General features: G+C 35.8%; 1 protein-coding gene across 1 annotated transcript; it reads right to left on the bottom strand.

The window, feature by feature from the left end:
* Positions 1-669: 669 nt before the first annotated feature.
* LOC146145115 (signal transducer and activator of transcription 5A-like) lies at positions 670-17,216 on the bottom strand. The gene is made up of 19 exons (XM_083390410.1): positions 16,953-17,216; positions 16,332-16,524; positions 14,149-14,305; positions 13,609-13,698; positions 13,361-13,535; positions 13,062-13,198; positions 12,650-12,801; positions 11,995-12,150; positions 11,562-11,741; positions 11,301-11,394; positions 10,252-10,374; positions 9,430-9,522; positions 7,097-7,238; positions 6,801-6,954; positions 6,367-6,503; positions 5,199-5,372; positions 4,857-4,917; positions 3,545-3,667; positions 670-3,172 (listed from the first exon to the last, which is right to left on the bottom strand). Exons 1-19 carry the CDS (start codon positions 17,050-17,052, stop codon positions 3,046-3,048), a joined length of 2,568 nt encoding a protein of 855 aa, XP_083246536.1. The 5' UTR covers positions 17,053-17,216; the 3' UTR covers positions 670-3,045.
* Between the last annotated feature and the right edge of the window lie 3,269 nt (positions 17,217-20,485).

The following is a 20,485-nucleotide window of genomic DNA, read 5'->3' as shown; positions in this document are numbered from 1 at the left end:
CAACCTTTTCCACTTGCGGCATACTAACAACGCTAAAACTATTGGCGCACCTACAGAATATCTGTCGATCGACAATAGACAACAACAGCAAATATCCTACTAAGCGAACTCAGCCATAAGATCAAGATAAGAACAATATCAACGTCGGAATATTAACCTATAGCAGGACCAAAAATCCCGTGCGAAAAGAGCGACGCCCCAACGGCACCGGGAAAACTTGGGCGTCCAAATGCCAGGCCGACGGTCCCCGATCGTGCCATACCATTTGCTTCCGTTCCAGACGTTATTTTGGTCATTTAGGCCTTTTTTGAATGAATTTTGGATGTATTACGACAGATAGTTCATATTCAGACGATTTCGATCTTATTCCGTACTGCATAATACTGCGTATTTGACTGTATTATGTCGTTGGGTCCTAATTCGATTTTTTGAAGTTTCAAAAAATGTTTTTTTCTCTCGTCATAACGAACAAACCTCCAATATGCAAAGGACAACATGTGCTGTACGACATTTATCGTAAATATTTAAAACTATTTTTTTCGAAAAATTATTATTTATTTTTTATTACAAACACATTTCGTTCATATACGCATCTACCTTTGTTGCCCTAACTACATACTTCACTGACAACCGTATTACATAATAATTACGAGTCACAGATTAGGATTTTTGTCTTTAATCTGCACACTGGGGAACAATTATTCGTTTAGGCCGATTCAGGTGTCAATAAAATGATTTTTTTCACATCCTAAAACAAACGATAAGCGAACGCGGAACATAGGCGGCACTGGGAAATAATTTCAGAAGAGAAAGGGTGACTCACCGGTATAGGATACGTGATGGAGTCACTACGTGTAAACTATGTACAGATGAATTAGGGTTGAAAAGAATAGTTTCGATCACACAACAAAAATATAAAAGTTGCCCAAAAGTCCAGGTCAAACTACAAATTTTACATTTACCGTTTAAAAAATACAAAATTAGAATGGTAGACACCGGTAACGTTTTGTTATGGAAAAAATGTGTCGTTAAAAACGAAATGTAATAATTGTAACTCTTGTTCGTGTTCTGGAGTCGAAATCATTAGGTTGATTAACTTGGTAAATACATTGCCCCGCTTAGCATACGCACACAAACACGAAAAACTCTGCAGTCAATGTAAAATCATTGCTACAAAGTTAACGACAGACCTTTGCGCAAGGAAGTTTCTCGGAATGCTACAATAATTGCGGTGCATATCTTAATTTGCCAGACAGTACTATAGCGCAGCAGCAATAAAAATAAATAAAATCAACGAGGCAATCCTGTACGGAGGGACATATAAAAGTACCGTAAATTATACGTATTAAAACAGTTAGCAATCGCGAAAAGAAACTGTCCGGAGTTACTTATTTCGCCAAATATGTTTAGTATTATTTCCCCTTTAGCCCAAGAAATCCTTTTAACAGCAAAAACCAAACACAACGGATAAAAATAAAACGGATAGAAATGTTTTTTGCAACAGAAAATTTATTTTTAGAATGAAGTTGAATGAGTAGACGTAGTAAATTGAAAAATCTTACAGATCCCAGTTTAACACCCCTTTCAATTAAATGTAATAACAATTAAAACTAAAAATATCTCAGAACCAGTATTAAATTGAACATCATTTGCAGCAAATCTCGTTATAAATCAAAACATAACTGTTAACTGTACATTTTAAATTACAAAAGAGTGTTTAAAAGTTGATAACTCATTTTTAGAAAATAAATGGCACTGGGTATATTTTTCATTGTCTTTTAGGTAACACAACAAATACATATGAAGTCGAAACGGTTAATTGCAAATTCTAACAATTGCCATAACTTTTCGTTAACTGAGTGGCCGTAAAATTTCATTGGCTTAAGAGTAAAAATGTTACATTTCGTATACATACACACAAACGAAATTACAAAAGATAATAAGATGATTGTAACAACGTCATAATCGATAAAGTTTCAAAAAGTCACAATGCGATGACTCCAAATAACAATTAAAGGGTAACAAAGTTTTGTTATTAACACACAATAAAAGTATAATATAAGACGAAATCGTACGACAGTTATAGTACGCGCTTATGAAATGTGGCAGTAACACGTATTGGCGAAATTCAAAGAGGGTACTATGGTTAAAAATAGTACATACTACACTGAGCTGCACTTAAAAAGTCACACGGGGAACAGCGGAAAACTTTAAAAATAAGAATGTACTGCAGTCAATATTCGGATCAAAAGAAAGGCATTAATCTCAGGGAAAGGAGTCACTATGCACAGCGCAATCTTAGTAGTACGATAATTTGCAAAAAGCAAACCAGCCGTATTTATAGCAAACAACTTCAAACATATTTTGGACTATCTTAAAAAAACTAATTTCAAACAATATTTATAAAAAGTAAATTTTGTGTGTTAGTTTCAGGATCTCTGCGGGTAAAATTAAATGAAAAAAATACAAAATGACTCATAAAATATGCGTGCATCGTTTTAATTAGGAATATATTAAAGGTGAAGTGACAGTACGTTAAGGAGTAATACAAACTATAAGGATTTTGGAAGTACGTAGAATAAAATTTATTAGCTTACTTATTCGGAAAAGAGGTTTGTAAATTAACCGATAAACTGGTTTAAAACGAAGTTTACCAATAATATTTGCACTTGTTACTAGTTAGTTCAAGCATTATAGAGTACTTAAAAAGCAAGCAGAAAAATATGCTGAAAATTCATCTAAACATTTAAGTATATAATGGCGAAAAGTAACGATTTTTTTTAATTGGCGTACGAAATATTGGAAGTTTATATTGATTTAACATATTAGGTTTAAAATTTTCATATTCGTTTGGTGACTGAAAGTTCAATGTAATCCTCCAATTGTTTTGCTGTACGATTCATTGAATATATCTGGAGTCTTTAGAATGAAACGTAAAAAAACGATATGCTACAGAATACTTTAGTTTGCATGTCTTTTTGGCAATCACGTTAACACTTACTCTGTTCGTTGTGATAGGTTGAACATTAAAATGCGACAAAAATATCACATCTGTCTGCTTAAAAGTTCGTTGACATCAATGTTACATTGTGGAAAGCAGTCGAGGCTTTCGTCATACTCCATACCGCTGGTGACGTCGTTAGCTTGATGAGGATAGTTGACAATTTCTGGGCTGAAATTCAACAAGACAATAAAAGCGTGGACATTTTAATCCACAAGTCATGATTTGTGCTTATTCAAGTAACTTGCACCTTTGTGTTGTAACATTTTTTCTCATTATACAAATGATGACCATATAGTCATAATTTTTAATTAGGCGTTTAAAAAAGGTGAAATGTATAAAGTAAATTACGGTTTTATATAAACACTTTCTGTACCTAAAAACACGGAAAACACTACACTTGTCATAATAACTGGATTGTAGCAAAGCCATATAGAAAAAATTAAAATGGGCGCCTCTAAATATTCATTTACGTAAAAAACACTAAAGACTAAAAAGATTGCTGAAATGTGTATTTAGTTTTGACATTCATGATGTACTCACACGTCATACTGCAAGCTATTATGGTGGGATACTGGAGTCGGACTGTGAATTGATAACGATCCATCATAAGACGGTGCCCCAGGTGTACTTGCATCATCCCCCATCAGACTGATGTTCAAGTGACTACAATAATAATGCAAATTCAGTATGTTTTAACGTGATGTCCCCCGGTCATGTTCACGATACAAAGATATTATGTTAGACAGTTTTCTATAAAACAATTTATCATGGTCGTGTAATAGCTTTTAATTTGCTTTACTACTAATTAAAACTTAAAAATGCGATGTACCAAATGAAAACTCATTTTTCAGTGCAATATATATATTAGAAATAATGTAATCCCGTTTCTGTTTAAAAAATCTAAATTTAATTTCGTTGACCAGGGTTATGCAAACGGATGGGCATGACTTGATGCCGCTTAAGCTCAATGTTTTGCCAGTTTAAATTAACCTTTAGTATGTTTGGGAAATAGCTTGAACAGACACCATAGCTTTGGCCAAATTTATTTATTCATTAGTGATAATTACGTGTAACTGTAAGTTTGCCGCTTTAGGTTATAATACTTTATGCATGATGGCTTAACAGTGCGAGCTAACTATCTTTGCTTTAAGAACACCAGTTTAGTAAGACGAATGCTGACTAATGCTTTGAGGACGAGTATTTAGGCAGATTCCAATAACCTGTTTGTAACATAGTACACACCGACTTGGTTATTCATGTTATGTTGCCCACTGAAAAACATTTTATCTAAATAGTTTTCAAATATTTTCAGTAGAAAGAGAGTGGCCCAAATAATAGATAAAAGATTCATTCTTTTATTAGCAAACGTTTCGGCAATTTTCTTTTGCCATCATCATATATATATAGTGACTCGTTTTTATCTTAGTCTCACTTACTGCACTGATGATGGCAAAAGAAATTGCCGAAACGTTTGCTAATAAAAGAATGAATCTTTTATCTATTATTTGGGCCACTCTCTTTCTACTGAAGATAATCAACATATCCGTGTTTAGTGTTCCTAAGTTTTCAAATAGATTGGTAAACAAAAATCTTTTTTTAAAGTATATTTTATATCCTTTTTTGTATGTCAAAGTGGCTGAAGAATATAACTTAAGACTAAGTTACAACACACTTTTATTCGTTGCTTGTTTATTGCACGTTGTTTCTGCTATACACGTACATGATGGTAGCCAAACAACGTACAATGTGTCTTACTTAATAGTTGTGCTAAAAAATACACTATTTCTTTTATAATAAACATTCATGTTAAAAAAAAAAAATTTTAAACACAAAAGTACAGTTATAAACAAACCTCTGAGGCCTGATGTTGATGGTTTGCATCAAATGAGTGCGCACATAGCCGTCGTTTTGCGCTGTAAAAAAACAGTTATTGGGTCACAGTAAGTCAATGGTTTTGTTTGTTAAATATTTTTGAGCTTGTAATTTTACCAAAATAATTTAGTGTATTCTTTTAAAAAAATGCAAATTTAACATAAAACTACAGAACAATTAATAAATAAAAATTATGTGGTAGAAACGGAAGTTGATCACATGTAAAACAGGTATTGAATACACATAAAACGGACAAAACGTATAGCAGGGGTATGTAAACAAAATAAAACTCTTAACAAAATAGGTGTGTACACACACTCACGGGAACCGCTCATCGATTTGCTATAGTATTGGCCGAACACCTCGTCTTTTGTTTTCGCGTCATCGATCATACATATGTAGAGCAGCTGATCGAGGTCTTTGATGCGGTCTGCCAGAGAACGGATCCCATAATCTCGCAGGGTTTGCGGCTGTAGATTCCATACTCGGGGAATTCCTGAATAGAACACACATAGTGCGGAAAAACAGTTATAGTTTGGCGCGAGTCTTTTTTAAAACAGACATCTTCTAATTCGACAATAAAACTAACTCTTGAGAAACAAAAAAGTAACAGCTTTGGTGTCAAAACGTTTCATTGGTTACTGTCAGGGGCGTATCCAGAAGGGGTGGGGTTCGGGCGTCTCGTATTGTAAATGCTATTCGTTCGTTTTTGACAGGGTTCAACTATCGGTCTGTAGCTGCAATGTTTTTGACTGAAAACGCAAACGCTATGTTCCGTTTCTCTTTCGCATCTTGGTCGACGGTAGACGCAGAACACTCCCCCCCCGTAAAGCGACTTTTTCTATTCGTTCAGTTTAGCTGTTTGGAAAAGTGACTTTGACATTAGCGAATAGGATAGTTTAATCTGTACGCAGAATAAATTTGACCATGAAACAGGAGTTCAAGACTACATACAAAAAACAATAACACAATTCACCACATTAAGTCGAGCCTTCTTCCCTTTTTCTGGCTAAAAACGTCGATTTTGTCTTAGTTGGTGGCTGTTTGCAATTGGCGGTAATACCCGGTGTTGCTGTATTAACTTGTAACAACTAATTTTTTCTATAAGCATATTGCGGTTCCACAATTAACGCAATTATTTTCCCTTAATCACAGCTCGGATTTTAGCCGACTTGGCGCACAACTGTGGTGCCATTGTTGCGAGGATCGTGGCATAATAACACTCGGAAAACATCTTCTTTTGTATTGCAGGTGGCGAAAGGCGGCACGTAATGTAGCGTAGTCTCGTGCATTAGGCTTAGGAAACTGAGCTGCTAATAGTGGAATAATGAATGTACCAAAATAATTCTCTGGACGTTCAAGGGCTGTTTTGATTTGGATATTTCTCAATACACCTGTGTTTACTGTTAACTGCAATCAGTTTGGGAGAATTTTGTTTGGAAAACTTGTACAATAAAGTTCTATAATTACTTGCCAAAAAACAAAAATACCTTTATCTGAATCAGCAACCCAAGCAATTGTAAGTCCACCAATTTCGGAGTCAGAATATCGTAGCAGGAAAGTTGAGCATGGTTTGGAGAGCAGCTTCTCCTGGGATTCAGCCTTTCCGATAAAACCTATGATGGCGCTAAGAAACATAAGGAAACTTTTTGGCGTCGATCCGGTGTTGTTAAAATGTTTTTTGTAGGTAAGTTTTAAATTGCACATTTAGAAATCTACAGAAAAACATGACAGTTTGTTTTGTATTCATTGTGTTTCCAAAGTAATACCGGTTAGCATTTTAAAACAGAATACAAAAATTAAAAAAAATGAATTCTTGTGTGTAGAGTAAATCACTAAAGGTGGATAAACATTAAACATATACGTTAAACGTTTCTTTGTTGTGATGAATGCGTTTGATGCAGATCGTATTTCTTTATCTTACCCATCATTCCAATGTTGCTGCAAATGCTTGCTTTTGGTGAGTTCCATGACACCGTTAAACCACTGCCAGAAAGTGAAATTTCGGTTGGGGAGTGGTTCGCGGTTAAACTGAGCCCATGATATTTGCTTGTCGGAGTTAGGCGGGACGTTTTGTCCTAAACAAACACTTGTTAATTGAAATCGAGTGGCCATTATGTACTAAAAAAATGTTGAAGGTTAACAAAACTAACAAATAAAGAATTAGAAAATCTATTTAACCCGATAAAAATTCGATAGGATGCGGTACACGTAACTCACTGAATACTTTGTAGGCAAGGTATTGCTTTGCTTGTGTAGTAAGACCCTTAGCGCTGTGGCATTCGTGCTTCCACTTACAGTCAAGAGTTTCGATTAACTTGCTCCATGGAACTTTGTCAGGGATATGGAATGGTATACGACCCTTAGGAATGTAACGAACAGTTCAAATTTAAGTTTAAATATGTAGAAGACGTTCTGCTTCCATATAATTGCAATTTTCTGCCTTTGGCGCAAACCGCTGAACTAAGTCTTAAACAAAATCAGAGATGGCACTGATTTGAAATTTGCACTCGCCAGTCGGCCGGGTGTATGTCACATAGCTCTCACCCGGGCGAACAACACTCGCCCAAATGCTGGCACGCCGTCTGCGAATTTCAGAACTTTCCAATTGTTTTTCAATATTTTATCTAGACTGTCTTACTGTTTCGGTGCGTATAGATCAGGTTTGGGCACCTTTTTCTAGTCGGGGGCCTAAACCCCATCAGAAAGGTCCCGGTGGGCCGTTGAATTTTAACAATTACGTTGTTAGAAGTATAGTTTTTAAGAATTTTATTATAACAACTATAACGACTGCAAAGGAAGGATGGACCTATAGGCAGTGTTTTTTTAAGGTGCTTTGACCGAAACGGCCCCCCAAATTTCTCCAGCGGTTTCCTAAATTTTGGACTTGCAACTTTTTGGTAATTAAATGAAACACTTGCGGTCTCTTAAAACTACTTAGCGGTCACCCAAACCAAACCTTAAAAAAAAAAACTGGACCTAGGGATTTTGGCATTGAAAATGGGTAAACTACATTTAAGAAAAAGACAGTTAAACGTTAGCGTAAAAATTGCAGTTGGTTTGAAATTAGGTCCAAACGGCGTTATCCATGATCACAATAAATTGTTTAAAGAAAATACTTCAGGAAAACGCAGGGCCGTCAAACCCTCGGTGATATATTTACGTTAGAAGACACAATGGATTCGTGTTAAGCGCAATAAAATCCATTTAGATATAATAAGTTCGCAAAACTTCTTTGTTGATGTTTCTAATTCGGGATAGGCATGACGCATTTAGGCTAAAAAGATTTAAAAAACGCAAATACTAGAAGCATTAACCAGATTTGCGAAAAGCGCGAAAAAATTTCGCTTTTATATAGCTAAAACAACCAAAAAATGGCATTCTGCCCAGTTTATAAGATTTTTACATTGACGTGCCGCAGGCTGCCTATAGATACAAACTTACAAACGTCCTGGACAATGTAATAGACATTGTCGAAATATAATAAACACTCATAAAAGGGGAATTTGAATGCGTTCTTAATTACTCAAAGTAATTCGCTCAAAAAACAAGAATGTACCCTACAACTGCATATAGCAAGCAAACCATACAGGATTTTGTAAAATTAAAAGCGATATAAATAGAAATATATAGAGAGAGAGAACTATCTTGGCGACAATAGGCATACCACAGAGAGTGTGATCTTGGCATGTTGCGAGTAGTTTTTGTTTTATGTTTGTAAATCAATATTGTAGTGAGCATTTTTTGGGTCATTTCGACGGCGCAAAATCTCTCCTGAGAAATATTATTGAACAAATCAGATGTTTACCGAAAAAACTATTTCATACAAAACTGCTTCAAACGTTTATCTAAATGTTAAATGCGTAGGACTACTTCTTACCACGTTCGATGCGTTTGGTCCAAATTAGTTTTTTTACGGATGAAAAAAAAAAACAACCAATCTTAGCTTAAGAGCACTCAACGCTTGCCCGAGCTAATTGCATTGGCGTGCGGGCGAGTGCAAAATTCAAACCCTGTAAAATTGAAACGTAATACACTATTGGTGTATTTACGGACAATGCGTTAGAAACAGAAACAGGAATATTAATTTGTTTCATTTTTTCGACAGTGAGCTAACAATGCAAGATTGTGTGAGACACACCACAAACTTCGGAAATACAACAATAAGAGTGAAGATATGTTCAATAAGCTTACGTTCTACCATGCAAATTAAGTAGTAATTACCACGGCCAAATATTCGAGATTGTGGTCTTTGAAAATTGTGCAAAATACAGATTAGACCGGGACATCGCGAGAATTAGCTCGACAACGTCATCCATAGGCAAATTACGGTCGAACAACAAATACGTGGCTTGTGGTAGATTTGTGCGAAATTAGGTCGCGCACATCTACCGGCGATACCTTAATATGGAAGGCGTTATCCCACAAGACGGTGCCTCGTGCGTTACATTCCTGGCTAACGTTTACTATCACCACCACTGGAAGAGACATTACAGAGGGCTGTGGATAAAACAAAGCAACAACCTGTTAATATATAGCGCAAATAAGTTTACCTGTTCAGCAAAAGCGTTGTCCCACAAAATGCTAGCGGCTGCGTTTGCTTCCTGATTGCCATGCACTATTACAACCACAGGTAGAGATAGTGTCTAAAGAACATCATTCGAAAAAAATATAGAAAAATATTTAATATTCTGGAGTTAAAAAATATCCAGCAACAATTTTGATTTACCGACACAGGGCCTTACTTAAAGATACTTGGAAATATATATTATAAAGTAGTAATAGTAACTAAAGGTTTCGTTGCCGCGAATGTGTTATTTTGTGGCTACTTGTTCGTTGTTATTTACGTTACTTTCAGCTATACTTCTTATTTCCTTCAAATTATAATGAACTAATTTTACTGTTCAGCCAATTTATCTTTTTAAACAGGCTAGGTTGATGTTAACTTTTTATCCTTTCTACCCTGTTTTTTGAACGAACTATATATATAGTTTAAAAAGTAATCATTTTGCCTAGATCTGAAAGACCAACTGTTGCGTCTTAAATGTTACAAGCGTTTTAGGATGGAAAGCAACTGAAGCACAAAGATTTCTCCTAACAAAAAAGACGCACACAGAACAATACAGTCCTCCATATAATAAAATTTTAAGTCAATGTATTCAAGTAAAATTTATGTTTTTTTTTTGGTAAAAAAATACTTTTTAGAAAAAACACTACGTTTTCAGATAACAAAATAGTCGCCCAAAAAAAGCAAGCAATATAAATATTTTGGATTGTGGGGTAATAACTTTTTAATGTGTTTGTGGTATAGAGATTTGAAAACTAATAAACTTAACGGGCACGCAAGAGTGAGACTGACTCACTGTTACACTTACCCGGACTTGAAAAACTAGTTCGTTACTTCCGACGCTAAATCGGGCTTGGAAAAGAATGGTGAACTTTTCTTCTGTCACAGACTCGGCTCCCCGCTTGTCGGCACGTTTAATGCGACGTAATGACTGCGCAAAGGTCATATTTTACTGGGATTTAACACTCAACATAAACACACAAAAGTCTAATTGTTTAAATGATTTTATCTATTATCAAAAAGATTCACAACAAAAAGTATAATTTGAGAGATTCAGGTCAATTATAAAATAACACACCAAAAAAACAACAAATAAAGCTTAATATTAAAATATATTACACGGCTGATATATACTAAGCAGGAAGTTCATGAGACATGGCAAACGATATAGCGCTATTTCCAATGACAAGATCATGTCTTGGCGAAATATTAAAAACAACTCGGGTCGTTCGAACAAATCGTTAATTGGGCAACCGGACATCACGTTTTAGACGTATGACAATTTGGGGAGAACCAAAAGACGCTGACGTCAAAGGGGTATTTTGATGACTGGAGTTCATAATGATAAAGAAATGGTCACAATGGTACTGCAGTAAGGAACAATGAGATTAACTAAAGTTACTGCAGTTGTGACCAGTAACGAAACAAAGCAAATAAAATTTGTCACGAAAGAGACACTAAATCTCAAATGCGAGAAAATAAAAACAAAACGTTGTTATTGTGAAAAGATTTAATAGTATTCCAAAAAAAGTGATTTGTTCATGTCTAGCAGCAAGTCATAAGCATATGTCACTGTGTCACTCTGCATTTCATGCCACTTTTAGCCGAGATCTCTGGTCCGCAGCGTTAAATTTTTAGTTGTTCACATGTGCAATCAAAGTTCACTTGTTGTTAAGCTATTGTTCAAGATCTTGCACCATTTCGCAGCAAACTATGTTTTTCAATATCCCATAAAATACCGGAACTTAATACAGACATTGTTGTTTACGTTTGATGGAAGGAATTCGTCGTGAACATAACAGACTAGCCAACTTATGGCCAAAGCACAAAAAATAATAACAAAAGAGAAAAACTGACCATGTTACGAAAGTTGACACTAAGTATTCCGGATTGATGGTGATACTCCATCACGTTTTCAGGGTTCAATATGTCTCCGCTCATCTCTGTAATGCTAAATATTATAACATTAAGATAAATCTAAAAATCGCAATGCGATAATCTACAATATTACTTCATGCTTTTTTTTGGAGTATCGCTAAGCTAAAGCCTTAATCAAACGATGACATACGTTAGTTATAAAATGTTAAAAACAAAAGAGCATTGTGAAATAAGTCTTACTTTCTTCCAGAGTCGTTCTTCAGCAGAGCTTTTGCCTGATTCTCACTTATAATACTAGCTTTTACAGCAGGTGGGTTCATATGGACATTCAACTTGCCACCAACAAGAAGTCGAATGGTGGCACCGAAGCGGGTTTGCGTCTTGAGCACTTGAGGAGGTTGCTTTTCGATAATAAACGTGCTGTTGATGCACAAATTTAAATTATTTGTTTTTTAATGTGGCTGCAGAATTTTGTTCCTGTTTACTTTTTCCGGGATTTCAAATATAAAGAAAAGGAAATGACTTCAACAATTAGAATTAATATAAGAAACCACTGCAATGTGTTTTTGTAAGACTTACATGAAAAATTTAAAGCATAACACTGACCGCGTTAACAGTTTTCACAAGTCTTATTAATGATGCCTTGTGACAAGGGTGGTCTTATTAAAAATACCTTGTGACAAGGGTGGAAAGAAGAGCAGTAATCGTTGCGTTCAGATCCGGCAGGATATCCCTTCCTGGGTAATTTATAGGAAGTTGTTGCCTTTGCAGCTCAACGCGTTTGATCTGCTGACGATTTTGCCAGATTATCACTGCCAGTTGCTCACACCTATGGATACAAAGTAAACAATAGCTGAACATTTAAATCTGACAATTCTACAGAACAAATTTACAAACATGATCTGATTAGCCGTCAAGTATTTCGTTTTAAGAATACGATGTTACTATTGCTAGCATTCTATAGTAGCGCATTTTACTGGGCCGCTTATATCGAAAAAATCCATGATCCTACTAGAGCCTGGAACCGGCATCCCTTGCCCAATAACATTTGATTGATAATCATGCTAAGAGGAAGGCTAACGATATTGCAATCGCCAAGTAATTGGTCGTCCGATAAAACGCTAAAGCCGCACGCTATAAAAGATGTAAAGCATAATAATATTTCACTCACGGTTAGCAGTTAGTTATCACTCACGGATATTTAAGTTTCAAGCAGCATTTCGCGTTATAATGGTGCGTTTCCAATTATCCGATAAAACGCCAATTTTGGATTCGAATTCGAAGATACTAAACGATTTTGATATTCTACTTAGAACACCCCTACTAACCACTGTTGGAGTTGGTCAAGGTTGCTTTCCTGCAACATTCCATTGTACGCTAGAGCTTGTGATCGTTTCCATTTAATCAACTCCTCGTCAAGTATCTGCGTCTGCAGCTGACTAAGCAGGGCGAAGGTTTCTTCGTGACGCTGAGCAAGGTTCTGCAACAAAATATTTTAACATTAAAAGCTTTTTTTACATAAATTAAAATACAAACAAACAAAAAACGTAGTTTACGAATAATTACTCTACTGTATGATTCAAATCTTGCTGCTTGTAAAGAAAAACTCGGTTATGTACATTTTAGTTTGTTAGATAAGAGTGTCAAACATCTACTAAAATGTCGTTGCAGTTGAGTCTTGCATATATCGATATTTACATTATAAGTCGTTTAACGATACCGTCTCAGCTTTGAACTCACAGGTCGCAGCTGTTGCAGCTTTTGAGCTTCAGCCCTTAAAAGTTCGTCGACTTCTTGCTGCTTGCGAACCAACTGGGGCTCGTGCTTGATGCGAGTTTGGTCGGTGGGGGCGCGCTGGCGAATCTCTTGCAGTTCAGCTACAATGTTTTTTAAGCAGGTAAAGGCGAGGTAAGAGGTAAGCAGGGAAAGACGGTATAAAAGTAAGATCAGGGAGTTTTGTTAATTTTTTTGGATAAATCCGACAATTTACTTCGGGAGTTTTTTGTTATTTTTTTTATAAAAAAAAAAAAAAAACTTACAGGCTACACGCATGCTATCCTGATAGTTGATGACAAAGTATTCTTGTTTAGACTGAAGTTTGCGCAGTTCGTTTTCTGTATCCCGGGTCATGGCCGAAAGTCTTTCTAGTTCACGGTTAATATGCATCACTTTTTCCGACTGCTGGTTACTCATCATGTGAGATCCGTCGAGCATCTGCAGTTTCAAATAAAATATACTTTTGCATGCATTGAATGAGCGATTTCGATGTCTTAATCAACGCACTTACCGCATTAGCTTGTTGGACAAGGCGGCATTCAATCGAGAGGATTTTCTTAACTGTTCGCACCAATTCGAGAGGGACGGAACCGTAGACATTCTAAGTTGTAAATTAAATGATTTGCAATGCAAAAATGCAAATCTTTTTTCACGGCGTATTTCATAAATACAAAAATAATTCAGAACATGTATCCTATTGGTCTAATTTTGTTATTTTGCCAAATTTAAGGAGTTTCTTTGAATTTCCAAAGAACATATCATAGTTTAGGTTCCATTTTTTATCAACGTTAAAGTATTTCTTGTTTATATTTTACGATTTTGAGCTACTATAACTAATAAATTAAAGTGATAGTTATAAAACAATGAGATCAACCGTCAATGGACAACCATAAGGCATTCACCTAATAACATGATTTATTGCAGTTGCTCTTCCATATCTAATTAGAAATAAAAACATAACTCACAGCGATACGCCTTACATTTTTTAAGTGGGAACGTGATTTATGAAATGCAGAAGTGGACAAAATTGATAAAGCCAGTAATTTTGTACCTTAAAATGCGATGCGATTTCACCGAAATGCAGTTTTTGTAGGAAATCCTTGCCTTCGGTGAGTTGGTCGCATTGTTTCTCGATTTCACTGAGAAACTGGTCGAGAATAAACTTGGCGTGAGCTTCGTCGTTTATGTTATCTGGATCAAGCTGGTCCCTACAGGCAAAACATTTACATCGTAAATGCTAACGCCAGGCATATAAAATAGTTGTTTCAACCAATTAAGATGAGCTGTCGTAAATCGATTTTTAAACAGTGGTTCTCAACCTTTTCTAAAGAACACACGTGGCGGTCCTCTTGCAACTCTTTCGATGATTCACGGTCCAATAAAAAATGAAGGAACGATCTCATATTGTAAATTAATGTAAATCGGAAATGTATTTTTTATCAAGAATTGAAATGTGACAACTTATCATCCCAAGGACAAGGACATTTCTTGGAAGTATAGTACATCAAGGAATGTAATCGTAAAATTCTGGCTTAGCGTTTTGTAAAAATTATCTATTTTCGTACAAAAACTCTTTTTGGTACTTTCTCGTTTCAAACGTACACGTGCAAATAAAACTATTGAGTTGTTTCAGACGTCTTACGCAAATAGTAATCATTTTCATCTTATATTATTATTATACTTTTTTAATCCTGAAATGATCTTAGTATATCATATTAGCAGAGCCTGTTTGTGGTGCACAACAAACCAGAACTAAGATAACTCATGTTAGCCAAGAAACGGGTAAAATTTAAAAATTATACTGCGTAGAGATCGGAAGTCAAAATATGACTCCAGCGAAATGCGACCTACATCGGAATACATACAGCCGAAACCCGTCAGAAGGGAATTGAATGACAAAATAGGGTTTAAACGACTTTTTATCTAACCTTAAATTCACCCTTAACCAAACATTCAAACCCACCCATTCCACACCTCAAGTCCTAGCAAAAGGGCAAATAACGATGCCAGAATGGTCGGTGACAAAACTCAGGCGCCCATTCGCGCCTGCTCAATCCATATGGTTTAATTCTTTAGTGAAATTTAAGTTTAATTTATTAAGAGTGTAAAGTGCGATTAAAAACGTATGCATAACGATTCCTTCTAAAGTAAATGCTTTGTAAACGTCTATGAAATGAACCCAAAGTTTCTGACCTTAGTGCGAAACGGATTGCCGCTGCTTTCTCGCAAATATTTAGACCAACTGTATAAAACGAGGCCAAATTGCTCTTTCAATGCTAAAGGTGCCGACCCGTGATCCATACTACTAATACAGACATTTCAGCGACTGGTAACAAAACAATGGACGAATGGAGGGTCAGTGAGCAACGTCACAACTTTTCTATTTTGTTTTATTTCTTTAACATTTGCTTTAATGTCGTAATAAGAATATCAAAGCCCATACAGACATCAATGTTGAAAATGAATAAAGAGTTATTCGAAACGTTCAAAATGATACCTACTTCTGTATGGGCTTTGATATTCTTATTACGTCTTACTACAACCTCCAACCATTATGCTCCAATGCTTTAATGTCCTTTAGTTTTTCGGATGAATATGCGTTAAACGGAGCTCGTTTCGTCTTTTTAGCATCGATTAAAATTTTACCTATAATATGGCCCTGGAACGGCTACCTTACAAAAATGACGAAATTGAAATCAGTGTCTCAAGCTATTGGAAACGAAAGAATGGGTGATCGGCATGAGAGGGCGAGCTGAAAATTAACCTACTTTTTCACGGAAAGTTGGCACCAACATACTTTACTGCCTATACATTCCAAAGCTGGCAAAAGTTTGTTCAAGCTTTTTAAGTCCAAAATGTATTGACTTGATTCTACAAAATGCCACATGTTAGCCACCCCTAGAAAAGAACATTTATGCATATTATGATATATTTTGCTATCCAATTATGTCGCTAAGGTAACCCAAATATGTATCTCCTATTCGGTATACCAGTTCAAAACAATATACGTACTAGCATACAGCAACCTCGACAAAGATCACTAATTCTCAATGATTATTGTGTCAATTGCAGGGTGAAAACTTACAAAAAGATTAAACAGCTGATACGATCGCAGTAAGTTTCACTCTTTAAGTTAAACATGAAATTTTGACATTAGACGTTTACTCAAAATTGGCAATAAAATAATGCAATGGCGCTAAAAATGTTCGACCTTTTATTAATCACACAACCTACCACTGCTGGCGCTCTATAATGTCGGCAAAGTAGTGACGAAACTCGATCGGAAAGTTGGGTCCATACAAGTTCTGTATTTGTCGGAGAGAATCCCCCTCAAGTTCGCGCACTTTTGCCCACAAGGACATCCCGGCTGGGTTAGTGCTTTGCTGGTACACTTGTGGCGTCACAGGTGACAACGAGAGAAAATTATCTGTGCAATAAAAACAGAACTTTTACGTTCACGAATGCTGCAGTTATAATGTAAGTCTGTTTGTCCAGCTTTTTGACACTTATGAACATAAAAAAAACACTCACTAGCAGCTACACTTTTGACATTAATTTAAATTTATACCCTTTTTCTGTTTTTAGGAGTACACATCAAACAAAAATGTTATGTGGTACTAATCAAAACAGTAAGTAGTCACTTTTAGTGAAAATTTTACATTAAAGAAACAAAAGTATAACGTATTTCAAAGTAATAATTAAAACGACATCGATGATATAAGACGTAAATATTTTGTTTCTTGTCAGTTTTGTCAGCATCAGGCAAGTGTTGCATTCTTTTTTTACTTACTGTAGGATGAGTATAAAGTTTAAATGCAAAGTAAACCGTTTGTACTTTAAAGTGAAATCCCCTACCTCCAAAGGGCTCTTGTTTCTCCTGTTTTATGTTGACGTTCATGTTACCATAATAACATGCATTATGGGACATTGGAGCAGAATTTTGACACTGCAACATTTTCCCTTATTATTTGACGTTTTCGCAAAGTGCGAATAGTGGAATAAACTGCGATTTATTACTGCCACAAGAATGGCTTAAAACAATTTGTTTTTTGTAAAACTATTTCCTTGTTCATCAGATTGTCTTCCTGCGCAAACATATACAATCAGAACAGGGGCGTATACAGAGAAGATGTTCTTTTATCATATTTCAAACGTAGAATTGCAAACTAACTGCTGGTATAGTGAAGCAAGCAGCGCTTGGGACATATATGTAAAGCTTTTCTGTCGAACAACAGGATATGCTAATTATTTTCAAACTTGAGAATACCGAGGTTATTCCATATAAAAGAGATTTAACTGTCAACAAAAGCAATACGTTAACCAAATTCTATAGAATAACAATACCAATTTATTATACCACACTAAAAAGTAAAAACAGGACAAAATATCATACAATTTACCCTACAACTAACTATTTCGGTACAGGTATAAATAGCACGTGTATAAACTTGTCATGTCGGTACCAATACTCAAATATTGCAACACTCAATTCTATCACACAATAGACTGTACAAGAAAACAAGTCGTTATATTTATCTTATGAAACTTTTATCGCCCCCGAAATCCGACTTTAGCAGAGCAATGAGCAGTGCATCGGACAGTGCAAATAACCGCAAACATCTCAAGTATAGAAAAGGTAACTTCAGTTCGTCTGCGCCTCAAGGCCAAGCCAGCCCATAACGAATTTTCGAGAGGGCGGTTAGTGGTCTAATTATGTGCGTTCATCAACAATCATTGTTTACGCGACGCGCTTTAATTAAACGCTACAAAACAATGATGACAGCCTTTTGCATCTTTGGATGTAGTTCAATGTTATGCTTACTCTACAGCAGTGGTTCTTAAACTGGGGGGCGCGCCCTCCTTGGGGGGCGTGCGAGGTTCACAAGGGGGGCGCGAAAATTGACAAAATCTGTATTAATTATGACTAAACTTTATGGTGATCATTGAATGGACAACATCCAGTTATCACACATTAGTTTTTTCTGTCGTGTAGAATATTCCTGTTGATTTTAAGGTTAGTATTTTCGTTTTGTGAGGAGATGATTCCACAAAAATTTTATGCTAACGCATTAACCACGTGATTAAGTTACCCGCTCTGATCGGCCATTCGAGAAAAACATGGTGTGTGCCGCACGCATTAAAACGATAGCCTATTTGTTAATACCAAAATTTGTTTAATTTTTCGTACTGTTTAATAAATAGCTCGAATATTCACAGAGAAAGTGCTAATACTGTTAATTGTTTGAAAATACTGTTCATTGTTACGTCACAGACTACCAGGTTTATGGCTTTTTAATCATTTTGTTTTCGCTTTTGTAGAGTTTTTGCGTGTTTCAGATAAAAAAAATTTTTATGTTTTCGGCTTGATTTCCTATTATGTGTCACATAAAAATCAGTTTCATAAGTTTACAAAACAATTGGACAAGATTTAGGGGCTCCGCAGACACTCCAAAATTACAACACTAAAATTGCTAAAATCTGGGACTTCCCCTAACACGATGCTGTACGTTTTTCTTTAAAAACACAGAAACCTTGCAATTTTTATATTAAACAATGGCAAGAAAGCATCACTAATCTATTTTCCAGTTTTATGTAACTTAAAATGTATTCTTAAAGCCCCCAAATCCATACTCCAACCCATTTTTAGAGATTTTTGACGTCATTTTTGAGTGTTTTTAAGGTCCCTGATCTGGAATTGGCCACTGAAACCGCGGTAAATTTGTCAGAAATTCCGCGTTTCAAAATATGACAACCCTAGGTTAGGCTGGGTTAAAAACATCCTTTGCATTAATGCAACTTACCTAGAAATAAGTTGCTGTTATGCTTAATGTTTTTTGATTTTGAAATAAGGTGGGGCGCGAGTTTGGTTAAAATTGTAAAAGGGGGGCGTGTCTCACAAAGTTTAAGAACCACTGCTCTACAGTCTATACAAGCGGGGGCCAATATATTTGGTCGCAGGCCATCAGGCCATCAGGCCATTCCTTTCATTTAGCGGGCCTGCATTTGGACAACGCTGATCTACACAAAATGACTGCTATTCGACCATTCTTTTTCGAAAATTATTCGATAAACTTGTCAGAAGCTAAATCGGTAATTAAAGAACATTTTAGGAGAGGTCGAGATATTATTTACACGTACACAAAACACAAACTTCAATTCAGCTAAACACATGCTAAAAGCACAACAATTTACAAATATGCTTTTAACCTACAAACAATTGGCTGAAGAGCGAATATTTATACTGTTAGTACAAGAAGTTTAAATTTATGATGGAATTAATCGCCGCCATTGAAAGGCAAACGTGATTAAGCACCAAATCCTGGCGTGCATCAAGACATATTTATTTGCTTTAATAAAGACATTTTAATATGCCTTGCTTCTTGATGCTAAGGCTCCCCAGCAAACTAAAACACTTTTGCAGGAGAGGAATCGGCTAAACCAGTGAAACTTTTTTTTTAACTTGCGACGCACGCACCAAGTGATAGAAATGTCATTAACATCTATTTTTTCGTCTATTTGATAGTATCAATCTCCCTCAAAACGAGGTCCATCAAAAACGAACCAAATAAAACAAACAAAACGCAGCTGCACATACTTTGTATACAAAACGCAACTGTACGAAATTTATATGGCGTTGCGCATGCTGAAATCTATGCTAAAGATACAAATTTAGTGTGACGTGTGGATAAAGCTTTAAACTTTAGAGCAAAACTATCCACCAAACAGCGGTTCGATGATCTTAGTTTTTACTTATTGGGCAACATGTTCTCACTTGGCACAAACCTTGCGGCAAAGAAAAGGTCTTCGCGCCATATTTCAACTTAACTGTGAACCACGATTTTAGATAGCAACAGGGGCGGATACAGGATCTTTGTTTGACAACAGGGAAGCGTGAAAACATTTAAAGATCTCAAGGTAACGTCATAACGCCATTAAATGGTAATTTTAAGAAACTTACCTGTGGATCGTGCGCAAAAATACCTGAAGTTAGTCTAATTGCGCGAAATAATTTAGCATTTACAAAGTCAAGCTGGCAAAAACATAGAGGCATGATAGGAGCCGCGGCCAGTTGCCGTGCCCATGTAAAATTGAAATGAGGCTAAGTTTAAGAACCTGTCAGCTGAACGTTTGGCTTTCTAGCGAAGATCCCCAAAAAAGTAGCCGCAGTTAAACGGTGAATTTATACGTATATCGTGATACAGATATCTCAATCAAACCTTAAAAATTAGATAGTTCCACATACGTTAGAACTGGAAACCTAAAAGTATACATAACATTTTCTTATATTTAAAAATGACAAAACGCTATAAATATGTATTTAAAAAAACATGCTTTTTTATCTAAGTTTATACTTAAGTTTATTAGTGTCTTTAACCTGCCAGTCAGTG

Source organism: Ascidiella aspersa, chromosome 5 (assembly GCF_963924565.1).
Source record: "Ascidiella aspersa chromosome 5, kaAscAspe10.2, whole genome shotgun sequence".
Lineage (NCBI taxonomy): Eukaryota > Metazoa > Chordata > Ascidiacea > Phlebobranchia > Ascidiidae > Ascidiella > Ascidiella aspersa.
Note: the sequence above shows the minus strand (reverse complement) of the source record. Positions and strands in the feature narration are given on the sequence as shown.

Excerpts from the sequence above, each read along its gene's own strand:
- LOC146145115 (XM_083390410.1), bottom strand. The coding sequence starts at position 17,052 with ATGTTGCAGTGTCAAAATTCTGCTCCAATGTCCCATAATGCATGTTAT. Across the intron at positions 14,306-16,331 it reads ATTATAGAGCGCCAGCAGTG|GGACCAGCTTGATCCAGATA; the intron begins GTAGGTTGTGTG and ends TTTTGCCTGTAG. Across the intron at positions 10,375-11,300 it reads GTGTCAACTTTCGTAACATG|TCATTACGTCGCATTAAACG; the intron begins GTCAGTTTTTCT and ends ACCTTTGCGCAG.